Raw genomic sequence first — 26,127 nt, forward strand, 5'->3', positions numbered from 1 at the left:
GAAAGCGTCACAGGCGTCATAGGCGTCCGGGTGCCATTCATTTTCTATGGAAGCGCGCTGCGAGACACGTCGGAGGCGTCGGAGGCGTCGGGAGCAGGGCGTCCAGAGCGTCAATTTGAAGTTGAAAAAAACTTGAAAAAAAACTTTATGCAAATGAGCAGCGGCTGAGGCAGCGTCCAATCACGGGCCGGGATTCCCGAAGCGAGAAGCCTCAATGCTGATTGTACTTTCATGTACACACAAACGTACACTCATTCACATGCATGCATGAGCATAGCTGTGCACTAACAAACTTATTTTTATCAGGAATTAATATATTTAATCCACCAAACTGACATTTTTGCTGATTTGACTGCCGTTTTTACCTGAACTCTGCTCATGTGAAACACGTAACTGATGGTTGAGGGGCTGGATGGTCCGAATGATTTTATTTGCTGCATCGATCCAACGCAAAATTAATTAACCGTGCTTATTAATCACAAAACACAGTTTAAACAATGTGACCAAATCCGCTACGACCCGGTGTGTCAGTGCTGCTCACCGCAGACAGACTGCAGCTTCACTGGGACCAACGACTCACCGACGGTTGCTGTTGATCCGCGGACCAACCTCATTAAGGATCATCAAACTCACTCTTATCTATGCAGAAATAACACTAAAATATTAAAGCTGCAAGCAGCGATGAACGGGCCCTCGCACCCTTGTGCACGTTCAGGCGTGCTGCAGTGGAAGCGCTTGTATGACTTGCATGTACCGATGTCTTCAGGCCTGGACATTTAGCGGATGACACCAGCCACGACTCTCTCTATCAAACCATTCAAAAGTTATGGCAGAAAGTAGGAACTATCACATATCGACCAATCAGAAGAAGGGGCGGGGCTAACAAGTACTCAATACCGAGTCCGATGACACCACCCACGAGTCTTTACGTCAAACCATTCAAAAGTTATGGCAGAAAGTAGGAACTATCAAATATGGACCACCAGATGAAGGGGGGGCGCGCTTTTTGGCGTCTATCGTCGCCACGGTAACGCTTTTGACTGAGAAAAGTAATCTGCGTCGTCGCAGAATCGACACGCACATTTTGATGTATAACACACCTGGGTGCACATTACGGTTCGGGCCTCATTAACTGCCGAAAGAATGGCATAAATTTCACCAAAATTACACGATTAATTCTAAATGACCGACTTCCTGCACGATGCAGCCGTCAGGCGATTTTTGACGCTTTCAGTGTGAATCCAGCATTATGCTCCTGCTTAAGACCTCTATCCTCTGCACTCTGTCTGCTCTGCTTTTCTCTCTTCTCCCACGGCTGTTGGCTTCGCCACAGCGGTCACTTTGTTAGGCTTCTTTAATCTGTAATGAGTGGCTTTTTACCAAGGGAATGCTGGGATGAAAAGAAAGTGGTGGTTTTATTGTTTGTGAACCCATTAAGTTTGTCTATACAGCCGTTCCAAAATTTAGAAATAAAAAAAAAAACAACATACAGTAACCCATTAAGATGATGTGGCTATTAGGACTATTGCCTCAAACTAGGAATGTTCCTTGCTCGATTCCCAGCTGAAACCTTTACTGCATGGACTATGTGCCTGCATGGGTTTTCTCCAGATACCCAAGCTTCCTCTCACAGTTTATTGGTAATTCTGATTTAATCATCGGAGTGAGAGTGTGTGGCGGTTTGTCTCTGTGTTAGCCACCTGTCCAGGGTATCCCTCACTACCCGCCCTGTTCCACCCATAGTTGAATTAGATGAAGTGGCCATAGAAAACAGATGGCCCGAGGGCTCTTTTTATGAGTTGCATTTTATGTAACTGAATACAAATCTGGGGATGTTTCAGAGCAGAATGAAGTACAAACTATAGACATTAATGAAGGGTTCATGAATTCTAAAACATCACTATGTAAACCAGCATCAGCCACCTGCATGTGCTTTGAAACATAACAACATGGTCTTTCTTTACTGGCATGAATTTCATATTTAAAAAAAGGAAATTGTAACAAAGACATTACAGGATGTCTTACTCTCTCTCAGTACTCGTATCTGGCATGCACATATACATGGACAGTTCTAATGTTGTTTATGCCTTGAAAGAAATCCCTCAAGGTGCTAAAGATACTAAGGTTCCAGGCCTTAGTATCTTTCCATGCTACGTGACTTTACCATCCTTTGTCCTTGCGAGGCACCTGGTTTAAAGCATACTTCCTTACTAAGGCCTCTTGCCCAGATTGTTGTTTTCTCATGGACAGCCCTCTTCCCATTGGCTTCTAACCTTCAACCTTCCCATTTCTGACCCCAGCCTCTTGCATGCCACGATCCTTTTTTTTGTAGGGAAAAACAGGGAAATGTATGAGCACCCTGTCTACTGCTTGGCCTCTCAAGTGATGGATTTAACCATCCGTGAGTACCCTCATCGTCCTCTCCATTGTCTCCCTCCTTCTTTCTCTTGTTGTAAGTGCTCTTCCACCTCATCCCTCTTCTGCTTCCTCTCCTCCTCCAGAGATGCTCCAGCCATGCTTGTTTTTATCCGTGCCTTTATGTGTGAGAGTGAGTGGGGAGTGCACCAGTCGAGAAATCTGTGCAGTGCCACGCTGAATCAGTCTGGGGTCCTCTTTTTTAGTGCCATCTGTTTGTGATGGACATGAATGAGCAGTCTGGTCTGTAAGCTTCTTTCTTTTGGTTGGACGCCCATTCCTTTGACTTGAATGCATTTTTATATTGTTTACATTGATATCTCCTCCAGTCATTTGGTCTGATCATGTGTCAGTGGTGTGCTGTGCCGAACAGGTAGGCTTTTTTTTTTTTTTTGTTCTTTTCATACTCCGCCACCAGCTAAAGTGAAGGAGCATCTGTCGACAGAGCTATTGAATGGGGGAGGACAGGCAGGGGTGTATTGATTTAACAGCTCCAGTTTGTAATTAAACTTGACTCAAATCAACTCAAGTCGCTCAGTGTGTGCTTTCTATGATCCTAGTGGGTGTATGTGTGTCCTATCTGTTTACAGTGTTGTAAGCTTTATCTGTTTGTTGGGAAAAAAAAAAAAAAAAAAAAAGCAACCCAACATCCACGCACTTTTTTAATTTCCACTTTTTTTCACAGGCTAATGTTTCAGTGTTTCTGTCATTTTACTGTGTGTTTGTGACATTTGTCTGTTGCCCAGAAACCTCAGTCCCTGGAGATGAAAGCGTCCCAGCAGATTCTTTGAAAAGGGTCTCGTGACGATGAGCAGCAGCCCCCTCAGTATTGTGAAAATAATCGCAGAAACGTGCCACTTCTAAACATCTGCTCTTTATCTTCTCTCTCTCCTTTTCTCGCTGAAGTTGAGAAAGGTCAGAAGGATCAGAAGGATCCAGGTGAAGCCATGTTTAGCTTATGGTTTAGCCACAGTGCACACATACAACCACACAGACCCTACATGCTGGCTTAACACACACATTCATTGACCACTAGTACATCTTTGTTTTAAACAACCAACTCTTTTAATTACTCCAAAAAGCTAGTGCTTTTATTTTTCTGAACTATATCTCTGTAAATTAATTATATGTAGTGTATATTTTAGTTGTTTACCTTTTAAAGCAACAATGTTTGAATAATGAAGAACACTTATGTCTTTAGGTTTCTTTTAGATGCTGAAAATTCATTTAAAAAAACAAGTATTGTCATCGATCACTATAATAATAAGTTACACATTTGCATTTGTGTTGATGTCAACGCTTAAAAAAAGAATTAAGCACCAGAAAAGCGTTTACCCAATCGTTAAATTCAGTGCAAATTATTGTACATTTTAACTACAGATCATGTTTGACAAGGAGCCATTCACACTAGATTTTATAATGATTTTACTTAATGTTATGGTTCACTATCATGCTTTAAGTCAAATGCCATAGTCGCTTTAAATGTATGAAAGTTCAATTTTATGATTAAATTCAATTTAACTTAATTCGTTTTGAGGTATGTGTTCATGCAGATAGATATGGTTTTATTCTCATTTTTATTTTAGCTACAACTTTAGCTACAACAGCCACATGTCAAAGGGCTCTTAGGTGGGACACTGAACCTTACATTGCCCCTTAATGTGTTCACTGATGTATGATTGTAGAATGTAAAAGAAAGGTGACACAATCTGTTGCACCACAATAAATATTTTGAACTGCACACCACTGCACAGGGCTCACGCGTGTGCAGATTCAGAAACCATGGACTCTCTGTCAGGACACACTGAGGACGTATCCAGATTAAATTCCTCAGGCCATATTCAGAGTTGTTCAGGGACACTTGTATGGATTTAACATCTTGTAGCCACTTGTAAACACTTGAGAATGCAAATGTGTTGCGGGCCACGCTCAGCGACCGATGTTTACTCTGCTTTACAGCATAAGTAGCAGAGTTCCCATTTGGGAGTTCTCTTGCTCTTCCTGTTCTTGGAAAATCATAATATGCAAAAACCAGCATCCATGTCATAGAAAACACGCTGTCTGTCTTTTGTGTGAACTTATGAAACAACAGAGAACAAATGCCCAGGAAAGGCAAAGCTAGAAAGCTGCTATAGATGCAACTTTTTTTACACAGGAATTAAATCAAATCTCTCTGCATGAGTAAATAAGAGGGGCAAAGTGAAATCCCAATAAACCACAGTTGTCAGATATGCTGGACATTTGTGTTGGAAATGAATAACATTTAGTCTGTAATTATTAAATACTTCTGTGCTGCTCTTCCAGACGAACCTCAAATCAATCTCTAAAAATGATTTTTATACAGTTACTATAATAAAAATCCATGCGATCCATCGTCATAATAAAAAGTCCCTAAATGGCTAGAGGATGTTTTAATCTTCACTGAATATCTGAAAAATTCTACCGTTTATGTACAATACAGATATAACTTGAAAAAGACTTAACCTCCACAACTGTCATCTTAGTTTTGCCTCTGTTTTATGTAGAGTTGCGTATATATGTGCTTTTTTTAATTTCAGATTTGTGTCGTCACTCAGTTTCATGTTCAGATTATACACATTTCATCTCCCATAGCTGTGCTGTTTGAATTTGGATGTCTTTTCATGACATGTATTTGTCTTATTGGTCATTCTGACCACACAGGTACAAGTCATCGTTTTGGATCTTTTTTAAATTAGAAACTAAATTGACCAGGTTATAAATGAAGGAAGACCTAAACATTTTTACTAAAATAAAGCTCAACTCAAGTGAAATCCAGCATCCGCACACTGTAAAAATATTCACTAAAACATCTTTGAATCAACTTAATCAGCTGATCAGGAACAACTTTGACTCAATTTTTATTTGAGCTGTTTTACTTGTTTAGTTAGCAGAGCACACGATGGACTTTGCTAGGATGATTGTCAAAGATCAAATCCTCCCGCCCCCCCAAAGTCTAAGGTTTTGTTAAGATTTTAATGTTAACAAAAACTTTTTTTGGTTTTGTCTTCACCAAAGACAAAACTGATCATCGAGATGCGATCCTTCCTGCGATCAGCAGAAAGTACAAAAACCAGTCTATTTAGAACCTTTAGCAAAGGTTTAGCACTACTGCGATGGAAGTATTAATGCAAAGAACAATAGTGATCTCTTAGATCGATGGGTGCTGCTTTCAAGATGTCATTCATGGATATTTTAGGAATATCCATTCATTTTATCAACAAAAGAATGCAAAATCCCATTTTGCACATAGTACAAAGGCATGTCTGAGAAATGAGAGAACAGTGGACTGGATTAGTCCTGACCCTTCTCCGAAAGTGAATAGGTGGAGAACTATGAAATTAAATGATATGCAGGGACAACACCTCCATACACTTTGAGATTTGTTTTGTAGAGAAAAAAAAAACATGGAATCAAATAATTCTTAAAATGCTTTATTGCTCAGTATCCTCAAAGCTAGAAAAGTCTTTCAAATTTGTAAAAAGAAATGTCAGCTTTGAAAATGCAGGACTGGATATGTATTAACACGTCAAATGAAATGAATGAGACTAAACATGAAATAGCTTTATATAGTTAATATAAAATGCAATGAAATGAAGTCGAAATAAGATTCATGCATTTTTTTTAACAATGCATTTAAAGAAAAATAAATGATTTGAAAATGAATATAATATATACATCAAAAAACATTCCATTTCACTTGACAGAAATCTTCAAAGAGAGGTACTGAAACATTTTTACAGTGTGTGTTTGTGGACTATTTTTTTTCCAAGCCATGCGACAGCTCCTTATACTGAAAGCTTATTCAGTACCGCTTCACAATATGCATGTTTTTGATGCCACATTGCACCTCCATATCGACACCACTATTCTTGTGTCTGAATCTTCTTCGATATCAATCTGATTATCTTACAAACACATTTACTCATTTGCTTTATATCATGTAGTCCAAATTGCATATAGTAAATGAGATCTCTCTTTATTAGATATGAAAGGTATAAGTGGGTAAAAATAAATGCTTAAATCGCCCATAATATAGAGATTTAAAAAAATAATAATAATAATCTTGTGAATAGTCCTAAACATCCTCCTGGAATGCTTCTCTGTGCTTGACTAACCGACCATCCCTCACCCTCATCCTTTTGTCTCAGAGAACGTAGGCCAGTTAGTCACGCCTGCCAAAAAGCTGGAGGAAACAATTCGCCTGGCGGAGTTAGTCATAGAGGTCCTCCAGCAGAACCAGGAACACCACGCGGAGGTGAGTGAGAACCCTCTCCTCCTCTACCCCTCAAAGTACTTTCCCTCTGCACTCTCACTCTTATCTCATTCGGCCCCCTGCAGGAAGTAAGTCTTATCATCAGCCCGCTATAAGTAGAGCTCCTTTCATCTTTGGGTAACTAAAAAAAAAAAAAAAAACCACACAGCAAAGATTACTTTAATTTAGGAAAACTCTAATTGGTGTTCAACAGTATCACAGCTGCACTGTCCGTGTCCGGGCTGCAAATTAGATCTACATCTGTTTCAGAGGGACATAAGTCATTGCAAACACTGCAGTGTTGTCGTAAGTATAAACATGTCTTAGATAGGTTAATGGTAAACAAAGGATTTTTTCCATGGCTTTACCATTTTGTGAGATTGTGATGCGTTTCTTTTTGCCACAGACAAAACAACCGGTTCCTTATGTAGGATTTTTAAACGATACGAGGAAGAAAATCTAGATTGTGATGTAAGGGGCAGATTTGCTCAGTCCAAAGGTTGGAAATAAAAAAAGTCTAGTGGTTTTTAGTTGGCTTTTTTTTTTTTTTTTTAGATTGGACTTCCAAAAGTCCACTGAGTAACTAAAAAAACTGTGACTTATGCAACTTGAGGTCTCTATCAAATCTGAGCAGCTCACACGTGGAGCACAAACAATCGCAGGGACAAAGATTCCAGCAGTTCATTTTAATTCCAACCACCATTTTGTTCATTCCTGAGACTTTGGTCTCCAGCCCCCAAAGATGTCTAAGATCTACCTCATTATCTAAAATAATACCAACACCAGTCATTGCAACATATGATAGAAAAAAGAGTGCATTACAGATCCCCCTCACTTGAAACGTTTGGTTGCTTAAACTTCTTGGACAGTGTATTTTAGTGGGACATCCTAATATGAGCAAATACTGAATGAATATTACTGAAATCAACACTGCGGAGTAAAAAGTGCAATATCTTTTACCATAATATTCCATTATTACTTTAAAACACTCAAACTAGTTTACTTACTGCAACATTTGTGCTTCCATGAGCATTGACCTAGTAAAAAGCATGATGAACCTGTGTAGCTGTGTAGATCTGCAAGTGATCCACTGTGGTCTTAGAATATGCAGATGAAGCAGATTTATTGTATCTCTCTGAATATGCTTGACAGGCGGCAGTCACAAGTTCTGGAGATCAATCGGTACAGTATTTATATTTTTTTCCCCCTCCTCTTCAGTCCCCATCACAATCCTCTTGTATGGCATGTGCGCCACGATGGCAGTAGGCACGTTTCCAAGCAGAGAAAGACCAAAGGAAGTGTATCAGGATTGGTTTGTAGGGATAGCCATGAGAGCAAACCTTTTTAAAATTAAACAAACAAGAAAAAAAAGGCACATTAGCTTGCACAACATAATTGTGATCATAACGCATGTTCATTGGGCCATAAAGTGGCTTCCTTTCTCTCCAAGCATGCTGAACCAGAAACTTTCCTAAAGTATGCTCCATGTGAATCTTTGAAGCTCAATGCACCATAAACATTTGTTCCCCTTCCATCCAGTGATTAATTTCACAGTCCACACTTGTTTAAACATTACTTATCCGGCTTCTCCTCCTCCATCCTTCTCTGCTGTCTGTTCTAAATATATAAACTCTTTCAAACAAATGCCTCAAAAATACGTTGTTGTTCTGTACATCTTCTTGTGTTTTCACTGTCATATGATTGGTGACTATCCAAGCAGGGAAAAGAGGTATGTAGCCCAGCTGAATGAGAAACTCCCATAAGGCACTGTGCATGTAAAGTAGATGATGCCACACATCCTCTCCCCCTCAGCATCAGCACATTCCCCAAAACTGGTTCCCTGACACGGTTTTCATTGATAGAGCATTCCAGCCTGCGCGGCCGAGTACCGAGTGTGATGCGGAGTTCTCAGGCCCCTGTTTGTGTCGCTTAACCACCGTCAAAGGCTGGAGGATAACCTGCCTTTGCGTGTTTCCCCTTCCTGCTCCTGTTGAAAAACTTTTACTGCCCTTCCCCTTTAACTGTCATGAGAGTGTACCCCCTTGAATGTGATGGAAAAGAGCGTTGTTTGCTGCCTGTTTCTCTAACATTAGAGTTGTCATGCTTTTTAAATTCTGGGATGGGGGTCAGGTAAGTAATAAGGTAAGTAAGGTTATGACTGCCATAGTGGTGGTTAAGTCAGGTGGAGAAATAACTTTCAAGAAAACGGTCAAATAGAGCGGCATGATTTGAAAAGATTAAGCTTCACTTACTGAACATGGGAACAAGTTGGTTTGAATGATAAAAAAAATAAGCCAAGACTGCTAGCACAGCAACTACTTTAATCTTTCTGCCAAAGAGTGAGGAAGTCTTGCCTGTGTCAGAAAACGGTCAGCTGAATCTCAGAGACTCACTTAGGTAATTGGAACAGGCGTAAGTTGTTCTCCAGAGATGCTGCGTGCTGCAGTCTTTGGTGTGCCTAATCAAAGACATGCATGAGTCACATTCACATCCGGAAGGCTTTGGGTTTGCTGCTGATGTGAATGGCGGACCCGTCCATCCCACAGCGTGGGACAAATGGCATGCAGAGGTCCATGTTTGCATGAGAAAAGCACCTTTGCCTCAGATGCACAGAAGCTGTAATGAACGAAGTATGGACATGCAATCCTTCTCAAAAAACTGTGGATTTGGACTCGGTGTATGTGAAGGGAGATGAGAACACACGCGCAAACACACACGCAAACACACACACATACACACACACGCAAACAAACACGCAAACACACACGGAAACACATGCAAACATGCAAGTTTCAGGATCCACATGCAACGTGGTAAAATCACTCAATGTTCATAAATATTCTAAAACGTGGCAAGAAAAATCATATATTGTGTCATATACATTTTAGGAAATGCTTCATTTCGCCCTCTTGCAGTGAATGAGATGAAAATAAAAAAGGTTACCATCCTGTTGTTTGTATGCTGAACAGGAAACTGGAATCAGAGCATATTTAGTGTATTTTAACGTAAAACACTGAGACAAACAAAGGACAAACCAAAAAGTCCTTGTTACATGACATCAAAGTACTTGAAACTATAAATGTGACCGATTCTATGATTGTACCTTGCAAAACCCCATACGCTCCATTACAAATAACTTTTGGATAAATGTGGATATTTGTTGTTTTTTTCTGCATTTTTCATTCCTCTAAATGTTGTCTGAAGGACAATTTCTCCATCCTCATCATCAGAGTACTTTTGTAAAAGTAACACAGACCAGTACAGAGCAACCACCCACTGTGACTTGTGAGTCCTCATAAAACCAGAAATGAAAAATAAATTTTGTTTATGTTTTTATTGTACAGTATTTACAATATTTTAAAAATAATTAGACTTTAAAAAATATCCCCCAAAATACATTAAGAAGTTTAAAGATATTTCCTAAGATCCTCGGTCGTCATTTATATGAATGGCCAAAAAACATAATATATAATTGCATTAATACAACAAGAAATCATTTATATACAGAAATCTATATTTATTGATTTATTTTTAATTGCATGTTCTATTCAACTTTATGTCAGTTTGTTGTGCTTCTTTCTCACTAAAAGGATTCAATTACAGGTACAAATTATCCACACATTTTATTGGATGAGTTATCAAGAATGATGCACCAGTCCACTTGTGGAATATTTGAAGCCTTTAGGGGTTTTGCAAGGTCCCATTACTTAATAGAAACTTAATAGAAATCTATGACATGAACTGGACAGTTATTGAGTTGGCAAGAAAGTACAAAGGCATTTCCTAAAATATTAGACCTGATCAAACAGTACATATGTGAGGAATTCAGTAGTATTTCCTTTCAAAAAGCTTATGTCCCTCTTTTCTCATCTCCCATCCCTCTCCTAACTGGAGACCTTGTTCACCCTTGTGCTCTCCCTCCTGCTGTGTCTGTAGGCGTTTGCATGGTGGACAGACCTCATGGTTGAGCATGCAGAAAACTTCCTGGCCCTCTATGCCATTGACATGGATGCAGCTCTGGAGATCCAGTCTCCTGAAAGTTGGGACAGCTTCCCTCTTTTCCAGCTACTCAACGACTTCCTCCGATCAGACTGTGAGCTCATGCACTTGTTCCACATCATACCATTATGACGTTTGGGTATTCTAATCTTAAATAGAAAGAACATGCTAATTTCCATGCACTCTTCATATCCACAGATCATCTGTGCAATGGAAAGTTCCACAAACACCTTCAGGATCTGTATGCTCCTCTTGTGGTTAGATATGTGGATCTGATGGAGACTTCAATCGCTCAGTCGATTCACAAGGGCTTCGATAGAGAGTCCTGGGAACCTGTGAAGTAAGGAGCCTCTGTCTTTCTAGTAAGGCTGTAGGAAGGTTGGAGATGCAAGGCTTTTCTGTTCAGATGATAGACTTGACTGTGGAGGCTGAAAAATCTGGGATAGTAGCTGTAGTGTGCTTCCTGTGGGTTCACTGTTAAGGAATGAGCCAAGAGTGGGCTGAATAACCTACTTTTTCTATGAAAGAAACAGGTTATTTATTCTGGAAATACTCTTTGATTAATGAATGTGTCTTTTTCTTTCTCCGACACATTGGGGTCAGGGCAACACGTAATATTTCTGTTGTTTTGTCTGTAAGCTAATCTCATAATGTGTGCTTTGACATCGTTACCAGAAGCAAAAAGTCTTCAGTCTGTTATGTTGCCCTTATGATTTATATGTTATGGCTTTTTTTCATATTTGTATTGCAAAGAGTGTATTTAAGATTTATTAAGGTAAAAGTCATGTTTTAGTATGTGTTCATTCTTTTCAGTATTACTTTGCCTCTCACGTTCGCTACATTTTTGCACAATATATGTGTGTGTCAAGCTCACTTGAATCTGCAGACCTTTCTGTTTGAAGTGTGTATTCGATAATTTCTGTCCTGTTTATATGTCTTAATGTACATTTCTGTCTTCACCTAATTTCAGATTTTCCTTTTATGATGTGTTACATGGTTTTCTGCAGCTCCCACACCACTGTTATGGATTCTTTTTTCTTTTTGTCTGTCTTTTCTGCAGGAGTTTAACAAGTAATCTGCCCAATGTGAATCTACCAAATGTGAACCTCCAAATTCCCAAAATACCAAATCTGCCAGTGCCAGTAGCAGGACTACCAGTTAACCTTCCACAAATGCCTAGCTTTTCTACCCCGTCATGGATGGCTGCTATATATGACTCTGAGTGTGTATTCAACTAGTTTACTTTAGACTTACTAAGCATAGCAGAAGGGAACTTGGTATGAAGATGCTGAAGAGAATTAAAAAATGAAGCAGGCGTATACTAAAAAATGTACAACATATTTACGGCCTTAGATTGGGAACTCTCAAAGTCTAAAGTGAATTATGTTTTCCATTAAATTAAAACTATTGGAACTACTACATTCATGTTCATGCCAAGGTCTCTCTGAGAGGTGTTAGAGTAGATGAGGTACTGCTTTCTGAAATGAGAAACTGCAATACTCTCATTTGTCTCAACGTGCATGCTGTTGAGTTGAGATGTGGTGACAAAGACCACAATAATAATCTTTTTTTTTTTTTTTTTTAAGTCAAAATTTAAAAAAATCTGCATTCTTCAAATTCAGCATTTTCCCCAAATTTGACATCTGTGGACATTTTCTTTATTAGCTCTTACGACCTGTCTGGTGGGCCTCCATGTAAAATTTAAAAACTGATTAAAAAAATTGTCCATAGGATGCAACACAAAAACAAAATTAGCTTCATCAGCGAGAATGCTGCACATCTGTCACTCTAGCTCAACCTGCCTTTCATCTGAACCCTCGCAGGTATGCTTAAGACAGGTCGTAACAGGAACGGGGGCTTGTCCGGGATGCATAGGGGGATAACGGTTATGTAAGCAATAGGGGCATGGGTTCATCTTTGACCTTTATCACTTGCTGGTGGTCTGATTTGGATGTGAAGATGGAGTCATCGTTCAGAGATGATAAAGGGGAGAGGCTCCAAGTTCAGCCCTCTTTGTTTTATCACATCTCCTTCCCAGCTCTGTATGCCTCATGTTTCCCAATCAGCTCTACTTAGGGGTACTCTAGAAAACCTCTGCATGGTTTCTTTGGTAAGTTTTTTTAGGGGCCCTACCAGCCTGGAGACATGGATATTGAGAGAGGGCTTGTGATAAGCTGAGACAATTTAATGTTTCTTGGACATGCATCATTGATGTCTTTTATTATCATTTTACATGCCCTCTCTCACATCCCCATTCCCTTCACCTTTGTCTTGACATAGTGTGAAAAGCTGCTGTATCTGCAGTGACTTTACCTGCATGTGGCCACTTCACATACCATGCAATAACCATGCTGTGCAGTATGGTTATTGATTTGTTACAGTAGACCGTTCTTGCTTCTTTTCACCCATACACTGACTTTCTAGACACATCTGAACCAAAATGAAAATGACCTAAACATGTGAATAGAGCGGTCAGTGTATGGCCAGAGTAAAAAAAGACTCCTGTGTTCAGGTATAGAGGAATAATACCTCCTCTGCACCTGCCACAACAACTCTCGCACCCCCGCCCCCCCCCGTGTCCACCTTTGAGCCACTCTCTGTAGCGGGGCGTGCTTTGTTTTCTGACCTGTGTGTGTTTGGGTCGATGGCAGTAACGGCTCCGGGACGTCGGAGGACCTCTTCTGGAAGCTGGACGCCCTTCAGACTTTCATCAGAGACCTGCACTGGCCCGAAGACGAGTTTGCCAAACACCTCGAGAGTCGCATGAAACTCATGTCGAGCAACATGATTGAGAACTGCGTCAAGCGGTTTGTGACTGTGCTTGAGAGAGGCTAGATAATTCACATTTATCCACATCATCCCATGTTACACTCTATGTAACATTTCACTTGGATTGCAGCACTCGGATGGCGTTCGAGTCCAAGCTGGTAAAGAGCAGCAAGTCCACAGATTTCCGTGTGTCTCCATCATTATGCACTATGTTCAACGTGATGGTGGATGCCAAGGACCAGTCAGCAAAATTGTGTGCCATGGAGTTGGGCCAAGAGGTAAAGACATGACCCCGAAACAACCATCCCATTTTTGCAGAATGACATCATTTTGAATCAGTTCACATGAAACAATTTCTGCTTTATTTAATTTCTTAGAAACAACTTCACACCAAAATCGATGAACTGATTGAGGAGAGTGTGAAGGACATGATCCAGCTCCTGGTTGCAAAGGTACGACTGTATTTCAACTTTGGCTTTTAACTCCAATACATTGATCCGATATATTGATGATTCCTCTTTTTTTTCTTTTTTTTTCCTAGTTTGTTGCCATTCTGGAAGGAGTGTTGGCTAAGATTTCCAGATACGATGAAGGGACTCTCTTCTCCTCTTTCCTCTCATTCACGGTAAGATGAGATTTGAGTACTTCAGTGTTTTGTCCATGAACTGCTCCATTACAGCAATATAGTTTACTGTAAAAAGGTTTTGGACCTACGGTCCCCGTCACTCACACCTTCACAATTAAGCCAACAACACAAAAACTATTCGTTGATATAGTCATCTGTACATTGTTGAAATGTTCTATACAAGTCACTAATACATCATGTATATGTTACGTATACATCCAACACATTAGGAATACGCTTTGTGCCCAAAATTGAAAAAAAAGGAGAAAAAACATTATTAATTCAACATATACCAGTGTTTTAGAGAAATGTTGATACGTCTGCACATCCTGGCTAAACCCTCAGGGTATGGCAAGGCCCTGAAACTGGTGATTAGTCTCATTTTGGGTTACAAAAGAATATAATTGCATGGAGATATTACATCCACCCTGTTCACAAAAGCTTTTCTCGGTCCTGAAATATAAAACATGAGTAGTGGTTTTCTTTTTTTATTTAATAAAATATTATATTCTCCAAGGGTTTAATCATGTGATCACACCAAGATTAAACCCTTTAAAACACAATAGTCTTTTATATTGTAAACTTAAATGGTCTTACATATTTTTTGGGGAAGTCACTTTGGATAGAAACATCTACTTAAATAAAATATATAAAAATGAGACTAATTTTAAATGTTTCTGTAAATGATATTTTTAAAGATAACGTTGTTGAATATTTGATTTTCCAGAGACGTAAGCTATTAATTTTTGAGGAGCTGTTTTATGAAATGAAAATTAGAAATAAAACATTAAACCTTGAAGTAAGGTCCAAACTCTAGTTTGGTATCTTCAGTATCAAAACCGTTTCAAACCCAGTGTCACAAGTACAAACTGTTGACCGTTTTTGTTCTCGTTTCAGGTGAAGGCTGCCTCAAAATATGTGGATGTACCTGTAAGTTCAACACCGTCCTATTTTTATGCTTGTTTGAGTGCTTGTGTGTGTTTCCAGCTGCACAAAAGCACATGCAATCAAAAGTACTTTATTTTCCTGCCTTCTTAAAACAGTAATTAATAGTTGAGGCTTCCTCAAGTCAGATCTTTCCAAAGTCATGACTATGTTATGTTTCTGTTTTCACAGAAACCTGGAATGGATGTAGCCGACGGCTATGTGACCTTTATGCGCCACTCTCAGGACATGCTTCGTGATAAGGTCAATGAGGAGGTGTATATAGAAAGGTTATTTGATGTAAGTAAGATGCCGTCTCCTCCGCTCAAGAAGGGAGGGGCCTTCCAAAATGTGGCAAAACAACAGGGCAGAGAGGGATAAGTCCCATTTTGAGACCAGGAACTGTACGTCAGCCTGGCAGGAGAGGCTTTTTATGATCCTCTACTCCTCTTGTCTTCTCTCTGTCTGTCTCTCTCCTGTCTGAATCACAGCTGCCCTCTGCATCCTGGTGTGCATCGCCACAGTGCTTTTGGGCATTTGTGTTAAAAGAAAAAAAAAAATCTGTAATTCAAAAAGTGTCCATACCTGTACAAGCATCCTCAAACAAGGATTATCTGAAGCAGTGCTCTCTGTGGAAAGAACAGAGCCATCCAGAATCTTTTTGTGCCAGATCTCCAGCTGATATTTTTTCAATCACCACACTGCACTCACCTTCCAGACACTCCAGCCGTGCAGTTAGTGCATGTGATGTAATAATGCTGGCGGCATCATGTCGCACTCACAGGCTGACATGTTATTTACCCTCCATCTGTCAGAACAGTGGTTCCCAACCTCCTGGTTCCGTATAAACTATTTTAAATATCTACCTTTGAAGAGACTAGACCATGCAGTAAATATGCTTCTTCTTTTCTTTAACACAGAATAACAAACACCTGCTCAAGTTTACATTTTTCCTGTATCTGAAACTTCATGCTCTTGGTATTTTCTGTGATCCAAATCACCTTCTCCAGACTATATTTGAGCTGCTGAACTCCCAAAGACAGATGTGTGTGCTTAAAAACATACATATGCTCACACAAATAAAACAAGCGCAGAACCAGTCCTGAGAGGATGTGAGCACCTCATTTAAAAGCAAATCAAGCCTGATATGAATTTTTTTAAATGGAAAATCCCACAGCTTTCATTATGTTAATCTAATTAACCATTTGGAAACTGCAGAGTAGATGATTAAATGTGTACTAAGCTTTATCAGGCCTCCCACAGCTGCAAGCTTGTGTCGTGGTCGTGCATGAAGATGGCTCTGCTGGTGCTGTTGTGGCTCCTTGAAAACTCCTCTGTGGTCCAAACCACTTCCTTCTCACCTCTGTCAGGATCCTGAAGTACGAACCTACAGATTTTCCTCCAGAACAGTTTACCGTTCAGAAGTTTTTAATCCGTTTATACCTAATGTTTTAATTCCAATTCACAGCTTGAAGGAGCGATGTGTAATGTGAAGCCAAAAATCAAATTCATACTCCACTCTCCAATCAGAAAAGTGCAACTGCGTCAAGTGATTTGGTCTATCCTCGTGTAAGAAACTAGAAATTGCACAGTCCCTCTAAAGGCGTCATTTAATGCCAAGTATATTCATAATCAAAACCCCAAAAGGTGAGGATCAAAACAGAATCTAAAAATCTCTTTTTTCTCAGTTACACTTTCATTTTCTCGCCATCCGTTCTAAAACCATCTCCGTTTCCAAACCGTCTCTCAGTGTTGAGTCAAGTCATGTCAGAACTGTGTCAATCTACTGCCGGCTGGCGGGACATGGACGAGATCGACACATTTGACATTGATTTGACACCGTAGTAACTTGACTTGCGCTACCATCAAAAGTGTTTAGTCAAACAAAAACTGGTATTACAAGACTGGATGGAGCAAAGCCAGTTATTTAGCACCCTAACTCTCAGCAGCCAAATTCATGGTCATCATTTTTGTGACATGACTGCACTTATGCCTTCTCACTCTCTTGGTGTTTTGTAGGTTATTATGGGATATTTCGACCTACAATCTTACACACTGCTCCTTTAATCAATGTTTTTATATGCACATGTGGTTTAGAGCGTATTCAAGGCTAAATGTGGGAATCATTTAGCTTTATGCAGCTGCCCCTTGAATTTTAAGTAAAAGGTGATGCTTTCTGGGAAGGAAGTATAATAAAAGGGAGAGTCACAAGCCAAACGGGTTGGGAACCAGTGCACTACAGAGTGAAGAGAGCACTGTCTTAACAAACATAATCCTAACAGGATACATTGATATTTGTGCGTCCTCCATGTGTGATTTGATTGACACATAACGCCGTGACGTGTGTGCTTCATGTCATTCAGTGACTACTTGTACAGACCTGCATCTGTACAGCTGTGTGGCGGCTTTGTGTGTTTACACTTGTTTCTGTGAGGCAGTGATGTGAAGTGTGTCCGACAGACGCTCAGAAGTCTCCCTTTTGGTTTTCCTAAATGTGTCTTGGCTGTAGAAGCAGGAGTTTTGTGCCGGATGGGCTTGATATGTACTCTGTGATAGCGTGAGGAGTGAAGCTGTGGTGAAGTGGGTGCTTTTGTCTTTGAGGTCTGCACCGGCTCCCGTGTCTCCTCATGTTTCATTAGTATTTCTGCAGTTTTATCCCTCGTCTCCTCTCTGTGGCCCTGAAGTCTACCGAAACCCTACTCAGCACTGTCATGTTAAATTCAAGGATTTCTCAGGCTGTGACTGTTACAGTTTTGGCGTTTAAACTGCATGTTCATTATGTTAATTAGATGTTGTGAGTTTTTCTTTCATTTGAATGCACGTCTCTCCATCCATTCGCATGCAGGTCAAAGTCGCTCCTAGATGCTGCACTGGTCTCTGTTTTATCTCTCTTTCTTTCACTGATTTATTCCAATTGTTTTTAATTTCCACTTTTCTGAGTAACACCATTCCTGCTGCCTCCTTCAGCTAAAAAAAAAACAAGGGGAAGATCAAGTGGTACTTATCTCTAGCGTTGCGTTGCATTGTTTTATCACATTAAGTTGGTTGGCATGACAATAGAGTCAAATAATCTTCCTGTGTACATCTTCTAGCATGACCCTCCTCCTCAGAGCTCTGCCTCATTTGCTCATAGAGCAGTCTTCCTTAGCACGTACTCAGCCTACCGCCTACCTGCGAGGTCTGCATGCACTGCACGCTCAACTCCACTGTGACGTGGACAGGCATTTGCATTTTCTAGACTTTCACCTAATCCTGATCTGCACTGTAAAAAAAACAAACAACCAAAACAAATGAACTCCACATACCTACAACATGGGGCTCATATGCCCCCTTTTTTTGTTTTGTTTTGTTTTTCGTCTGCACTCCTGCCTGCTCACAAGTTTAAAGTTAGCTTCTTTTCACAGAGGTATTACAGCTGTTTCTCCAAAGTCACGTGTGGTGTTCTCTTGTAAATTTAATCGGGGGAAACAGAGACCTGAAGCAAAACAGAGAAAGAAAAAAAAAAAGCTACAAGAAAATAGCACCGTGTTCTCTTCCTGCTAACCATTTACCCACTCTCATTCTATTTTTCTTTTGCTAATGAACTTGTGTCAAAACTATAATTTTCATTTTCCTGCACACATTGGTTTCCTATCTGCAAATGTAGGGCAATAAAGCTGCAGCTCAGCATTTCCACTTGCATAAATAATACATAAAGGCTGAGAAATTGCCTTCAGTAATGGATGGACCATGCAGATTTTACAAAATATTGATTTGAACCATTTGTGGCAGTTCAAAAGGTAATTGCAGTTTAAACCAGATAAATCTGTAAGCGCTTTATTACTTCCCTGTGTTTTATTAATTCCTTTAAGTAGCTGCAGAATTGGTGCACTGAGTACACTCCTCCAGGAACGCTCGCTTTCACCTCTTCAGAGTGCTGTCCAGTGGATTGTGTTCACATGGATGTCACAGTTGTGTGCGTCTGTAATATACTGGGATGATTAACTAATAAGAATCAACAGATATTAGATTGATTAAATAGTGCAGATTGTCTTCGGATCAGCTCAGCGGGACGCGTTATCACTTCTTGTGTAATCACATTTCCTGGAGTTCCTTCCTTTGAAATTGCATGGATTGGATCCAACAGCTGAGTAGCTGCTGGGAGGATTTTGTTACCTTTGGGCAGAGCCAGGCTTAAGCTGAACCCCCTGCAGATGTCAGAGTGGGGGAGGTCATCTTATCCAATACATGGCAAGAAAGCAAATACGCTGTCTTTCTGTAATGTAACTAATCCTTGATCATAAAATTACAGTAAAGTTAGAGCAGCTGTGACCACTTGCTTTGAGAAATGTAGTTTTGTTTTTGTTTAACAGGCTTTTAACTGGATAGTTGGAAAAGCTGACACCTACTTCAGTGCACTCCAATACAGGACTCACATGGATCTAACAAAAGGGATTAACTCAGTTCCTGTAACTCAAACCTCTAAATTTAAAATTTTGATTTTGTGTTTGTGGCTGAGGGATTTACAGGCCAACATGGGGTGTCAAGACCTGGCCAGGTTAAAGTCACATGAAGTCAGGAAGCAGCCTGGGTGGCATAAATTGTATAAGATTCAGGATTCAAATAAGCTGACGGTTCTGTAACTCAGAATGTTTCTGTAGCTGATAAGATCAATTGAATTTTTTTCATGTTGGACAGCATCTTAACTTGCTCTGATTGCTAATTCTGTTCTGTGAAATGTCGGGCTGTTTTGTAGATATGGACAGATTATGAAACAACAAGCCCCTTGGGCGGCGACATGTAACAGGCTCCGCCCACTCATCCTGCTGAGGACCGAGACTCAAACACATCAAACCATGCAAATACAGTTTGTGCTTGTTTTCTGTCTCCAGCGGTCTGTCTTTCTATTATTTTGTTCTCTTGACACTCAACTCTAATAATGGTTATTTTTCATCTCTTTATGGTTTTCCTTATGATGCGGTTTTGTTTATGATTTGCTCTTCTTCAGTTCTTTGATGTTTAATGGTTGTTTTTCTGTCTCATGGCGTACATTTTGCATCTGATAGTTTCTATCATACACCCACGCTGGATCTCTTGTGCCAATTTGCATATCTTTGTGATGATTTTTATCTCATTTTTGTGTCCTTTTCTTTGTTAGCTTCATTGTCTTATGTGGTTATTTTGTCTCTCATATTGATAACCTTAATCTTTATGCAGTCTTTTTAAGTTTCCTCGGCTTTGCATCATCATGTTTTTTCGGTGTCTAGAGTTTGCACGTGGCTTCGTGTTTTGCTGGAGAGTGTTGTGTTTATGTGTTTCAGCAATGGTACACTGCCACCATGAACCTGCTGGGGACCTGGCTCACTGAACGCATGGATCAGCAGCTCCACGTCTACCAGCTCAAGATCCTCATCAGGATCACAAAGGTGAGGAAGGGCTCCGTGAGACGGCCAGACTTAATGGTGTCCCCCTGTTCTGACGTGTCTCTGTGCCTCTGTAGAAAAAGTACAGAGATTTCCGCCTGCAGGGTGTCCTTGACTCCACCCTGAACACTAAGATGTACGATACGGTGCGCAACAGGCTGACTTTGGAGGAGGCCACTGCTTCGGTGAGGGAAGGAGGCATGGCGGGCATTTCCATGAAGGACAGCGACGAGGAGGATGAAGAGGACGACTAGAGCCTGTGCAGCAATCATCAAAACCCCTCCTCCCCCTCACCCCGACCCCCTTTCACACTTTTGACTTTAGCCTGGTTACCGATGCATGTACCAACTCAGATAGCCACTCTAGGACCTCTTTGTCAGCTCGAAATGCCTATGAAGGAACTATTAACTATAAAATAGAAGTTATACAGAAGAAAAATAAAAATAAAAAAAAGTCAAAAATAACCATGATTGGCAGTTTAGCTGTGTCATGATGAAGATAGCACCTATCTTTGATCTTCATGCATTTCTAAATTCATTTCTATGTGTTACTAAGCAATATGGAGAACCATTTGTTTGACAATGTTGAGTGAGATTAATAGGTGTGTCCCTGTCCAATGCAAACCTATATGGCGCTTCTTTGTCGTATTCTACATTCATTAATGGTACGTTGTCGTGATGATGAGTGTGTGGACCCTTTTCTTTGTCTTGTCTGTTTTTAAGTGAATGCCAACTGCTTCTAAATGAAAATAAAACCTCTGTATTTGTTTACGGCTGTTACAGATAAACTGTTGTCTACTCACTGTTATCAACACCGGCAGTAAGTCTAGACCTGCATTTTTATCATGTGTCAATGCTATGTGATCTCATCTCAATTAGACACGGTTCAACAGAAATCTTGAACTTCAGCGAGACTTCAGTGAGAGGGTATTCAGGAGATGCAATATTCTCATAGCTCCATTTTGATAACTTGGAAGATTCTATTTTTGTTTCAGCATTTTAAAAAAAAAGAAGAAAAAAAAACCTTGAAACAGGTTCTATTTTAATTGAGTTGCACTTTTACAGAGAAAAGAGCAAAAATATTTTTTTTTATTAAAGAAAAAAGTTGGTCCGTCTTTGTTCTGTAACTGTGTAGAATGAGATGTGTGGCATTTGTTTGGGTCTCACTGTTGTTTTGTATATATGATATAAATATATATAAATATAAAATGCTGTACATTGCATTCTGAGCCATCGCTGCATGCCTGTGGGTTCCCACCCTCCCCAAACGCTTTCTGTTTTCTGTGTGAATTAGCTGGTGGATTCATTCTTGCTTTTTGCCTTATGAAAGCCAACAGTTGTAATATGCAAGAGCTGTGGCCTCCAAATAAAAATTATTGTACATGTGCATCCTCTGTCATGTTTACTAGCTCTGCCTGAAACAAACTGACCAGAAAACAAAGCAGCAGCTGACATTTGTGATTTAAATGTAATTTATTTGAGTGATTTGCATTTGAATGACAAATTCTGAAGGGATTTTTTTTTTTATCTTAGCTATGTCCTTTCTAAGTCTCTGGTATTAAAGCCCATGTGCTGCTGCAGACAGGTTTATATTCAGTGTGACTTTTAGATCGCAAGGATAACATTCAGCCCTTGACAGATGTCCATAAATCAGCATAGAAATAACAGAAAATGAGGCTTTACTTATCTTCACAATCAAAGTGTTAACCTTCATCTGATGTGATTAAAGAAAAGGAAACTGCTGATAGCTAATTCAGCATACTTGTAATGATGTCAATTGAAAAAAAACGAAAGAAAGAAAAAGTCAAATCCATACGCATACTCAACTTTGCTCAGCGGGTAATATCATACCGTTATCATATAAAATATAAGATGGAACAATAGTTGATGAGGAAGATCTGCATCTTAATCTGAAAACAGTATCCTCCATGAGCTCCGTTGTTTGGCGACAAACCGCCAGCAGAGGGCGACAACAGGCTCCGGGTTTGACTGGAAGTCAACTCATCCATTAGCAGCTTCGTGTGATAATTCATGCTGCACCTGACACCAGCCTTCAATCATTATGTACCAGCTCAATCTGCCATGAAATAACACAACATTAACTACAGGAAGAGAAACAGAGAACCGGCTTCTTACATTTTTTTCCCAAGTGTAATTCAAGCTTTTTTATATAGGCCTATATATTATTTTAAATTTAATTTAATAGATTTCCATATGGATCCCTCCAACCATCATTTCAGTTCCTCGTCACAAGGAACTGGATGTTACTGTGCTGAAGAACCAAAATCCGGATTTGTCATCACTTTACAGGATGACAGATGAAAGGGTGGAAATAATAAAGTTTCATCGTTTCAAATGTGTCACCTCTGTTTAAGTGTATTTGGCATTTCCTATTAGCTGTCTGCTACAATATGAGAGCATAACGTGATAAGGGGCTTGACTTTCAACAAGTTTGTTATTAAAAATGTGAAAGATACCCGTAAATGTGTTTTTGATGAAGGCAGCGCCATGAAAATCTTTTGAATAAAATGTATAGAAAAAACAATCAAATCAGCTTGAGTTGACATCTCCTGCTCATCTTAAACATTCAAAAGCGGCATGAAGAAATCAATGAATGCTGCAAATCCAACTTTGATTGACGCAAAGAGCACTTCACAACACACAACAAAAAATAAAATAAAATAATAACAATAACAGTGGGTGGGAGGATGTTTGTTGCAAGCCGACCAAGACAGAGGCTGCCTCCACTGTGCTGGTAGGCAGCTGCACTGGTGCTTACTGAGGTGGAGCTGGATGCTCTGTTGTTTCTGCTCCACTGCTTGAACAAAAGGACAAAAAAGAAAATCTAAATGCGAGACCTGGATTTATCGGATCTTGAAACATCTTTCCTGAACAACACCGTACAGATATCTGTACTCTTTTTGTATTATTATTTTGAGCAGTCCTAAGCTTTCAATAGTCAGGCCCAGAAGTAGGCTACTTGGACAATCAAAAGCCAGTCTCTCCTATAGATTTGTTATGGGGTCTTTTTTTCTCTCTACTTGCATCCACATCTCTTTGGATTTAATCAGAAATGCCACTCAAACAACTGCCAGTTACTAGCTCCATCCATCCATCGTCCGCCGCTTTATCCATTCCCGGGTCACGGGGGCAGCAGCCTCAACAGAGATGCCCAGACTTCCTTCACCCCAGACACTTCCTCCAGCTCCTCCGGGGGGAGTCCGAGGCGTTCCCAGGCCAGCCGAGAGACATAGTCTCTCCAGCGTGTCCTGGGTCTGCCCCGGGGTCTCCTCCCGGTGGGACATGCCTGGAACACCTCCCTAGGGAGGCGTCCAGGAGGCATCCGGTACAGATGCCCAAGCCACCTCAGCTGACTCCTCTCAATGTGAAGGAGCAGGGTCTCAACTCCGAGCTCCTCCCGGGTGACCGAACTCCTCACCCTATCTCTAAGGGAGCGTCCAGCCACCCTGCGGAGGAAACTCATCTTGGCCGCTTGTATCCGCGATCTTGTCCTTTCGGTCACTACCCAAAGTTCATGACCATAGGTGAGGGTAGGTGCGTAGATTGACCGGTAAATCGAGAGCTTTGCCTTTCGACTCAGCTCCTTCTTCACCACGACGGTCCAGTACATCGACCGCATAACTGCGGACGCTGCACCGATCCGTCTGTCAATCTCCCGCTCCATCGTTCCCTCACTCGTGAACAAGATTCCGAGATACTTGAACTCCTCCACCTGAGGCAGGACTTCCCCACCCACCCGGAGAAGGCACGCCACCCTTTCCCGATGGAGAACCATGGCCTCGGTCTTGGAGGTGCTGATTCTCATCCCTGCCGCGTCGCACTCGGCAGTTACTAGCTCAATACCTGATATCAACTCCAGACCTTTTTTATCTGCTTAATTGGTCTGGATGTAATAGGGGAATGGAAACCACCTGGCCATTTAACTTCTCTTCAGGTTCAGTCTGTGAAAATGACGTAGGCTACTTTGTAATTCCTAAATACCGAGGCTGGAAGTCCCCATTTTTAATCACGTCTTATCATGACTAATTCTGATCTAACTGTATAAAAAGAAAATGCAGCAGGACTGGTTGTTTCCAGCTATGCCATGTGCTGTATCTCTTCAGCAAATCTGCACAAAAATACTTTATATTTCCCCAAAGACTCTTTTTTTCATTTGAGACGTATATAAAATTGATTGAAGTGCAATTTAGTGTCAGGGAGTGGTATATGAGGACGCAGATGCAAGAGAGCAGAAGGCAGGAGTACCAAAAGATTTGATTTAACTCAAACAAAACCAAAACGCTGCTAAGCAGGATACAAAAAACCAGAGCTCAAACAAGAACCAAAAACCTGAACATGGACATGAAACAAAAACTGTGAAAAACCTGACGTGGAAAAACACAGAGGGAGGAAACAGTATGGCCCAGCAGGGAGCAAAGGAAAGACAAGACCAGATATACACAGGGGTTAAGGTCAAACCAGAACTTAAACACAAAGACAGGCTTCAAAATAAAACCCTGACATTTAGCATTAATTTCCAAATGTATATACATATGGTGTCCACATGTAGTAAATGTAATATTATAGACCATAAAATATGTAGTTATTGTATCAGAGTGGGGCAGCACGGTGGCTTGGTGGTTAGCACTGTTGCCTCACAGCAAGAAGGTTCCCGGTTCCACTCCCAGGCCCGGCGGGGGTCTTTCTCTGTGGAGTTTGCATGTTCTCCCTTGCGTGGGTTGGGTTCCCTCTAGGTGCCCTGGCTTCCTCCCACCGTCCAAAAACATGCGTAGTAGGTTAATTGATGATTCAAGATTGGTGTGAGTGTGGTTGTTTGTCTCTATATGTGGCCCTGTGATAAACTGGCGACCTGTCCAGGGTGACCCCCTGCCTCTCGCCTGAAATGAGCTGGGATAGGCTCCAGCAGACCCCCGTGACACACAAAGGATGAAGCGGGTATAGAAAATGGATGTGAATGGCAGTGAACTTATGTAAGTGTTTGCTAAGCATGAATTAATAAAAGCTAGTCATGTTTCTACACTATAATTACTATAATTATAATTACAAACAATTACGCAAACGGCTCCTCAATACCTTCACTACTTGATTCAGAGCTACACTCCCTCTCCACAGCTCAGCGAAAGACGGCTGGTGCTTCCACCACCACGTGGCATGAAATCAGTAGCCAGACTATTCTCCTCCGTTGTTCCCTGATGGTGGAATGTCCTACCAAACTGTCTGATCTGCAGGGTCTGTACCTACTTTTAAGAGCAAGCTAAAGAGCCAGCTCTTTAAGGAGCACTTCGGCATCTAGTAAGATGCATGCACTTACGTCAAGATGGTGTCTTCTTAGACGTAGCTTTCTTATTTAAAAAAAAAAAAAGATATTCTAGCACTGGCGCGACAGCACCTGTGTCCAACTGGACTCTCAGCAGTCTGACCAGCACTTATCCAGCTGGACCCTCCTATGTGATTTTTGTGCTTGTGTTGTTCTCTCATATGTAAGTCGCTTTGGATAAAAGCTAAACAGTAGTATAGTATTGTATAGTATAGTATAGTATAGTATAGTATAGTAATTATCTGAGGATAGACCTCCAACTCCAGACACACAGCAGCTAATAAGCAGCATGAGAAGTGGTATCTACATTATCGCTAGTAAGTTATGTAACTGGAAAAAATTGTATGAGTAAAGTCTTATGTTAATTATATAATTATGTATTA

General features: G+C 40.5%; 1 protein-coding gene across 4 annotated transcripts in view; it reads left to right on the forward strand.

The window, feature by feature from the left end:
- cadpsb (Ca2+-dependent activator protein for secretion b) overlaps positions 1-21,787 on the forward strand; it is a 72,434-nt gene extending 50,647 nt beyond the window's left edge. Inside the window, exons 17-30 of one of the 4 annotated variants that reach the window (XM_061727267.1) lie at positions 3,322-3,354; positions 6,585-6,691; positions 7,841-7,870; positions 10,625-10,781; positions 10,886-11,027; positions 11,748-11,909; positions 13,339-13,494; positions 13,587-13,734; positions 13,834-13,908; positions 13,998-14,081; positions 14,979-15,011; positions 15,198-15,305; positions 20,306-20,410; positions 20,485-21,787. In XM_061727267.1, the coding sequence (XP_061583251.1) occupies positions 3,322-3,354; positions 6,585-6,691; positions 7,841-7,870; positions 10,625-10,781; positions 10,886-11,027; positions 11,748-11,909; positions 13,339-13,494; positions 13,587-13,734; positions 13,834-13,908; positions 13,998-14,081; positions 14,979-15,011; positions 15,198-15,305; positions 20,306-20,410; positions 20,485-20,661 (1,517 nt within the window). In that variant the 3' untranslated portion in view covers positions 20,662-21,787. The remainder of the gene's footprint in view (positions 1-3,321; positions 3,355-6,584; positions 6,692-7,840; positions 7,871-10,624; positions 10,782-10,885; positions 11,028-11,747; positions 11,910-13,338; positions 13,495-13,586; positions 13,735-13,833; positions 13,909-13,997; positions 14,082-14,978; positions 15,012-15,197; positions 15,306-20,305; positions 20,411-20,484) is intronic. The other 3 variants (XM_061727268.1, XM_061727270.1, XM_061727271.1) reach the window with 3 other exon arrangements.
- Positions 21,788-26,127: the final 4,340 nt, after the last annotated feature.

The sequence above is a fragment of the Cololabis saira genome, chromosome 8 (assembly GCF_033807715.1).
Source record: "Cololabis saira isolate AMF1-May2022 chromosome 8, fColSai1.1, whole genome shotgun sequence".
NCBI lineage: Eukaryota > Metazoa > Chordata > Actinopteri > Beloniformes > Belonidae > Cololabis > Cololabis saira.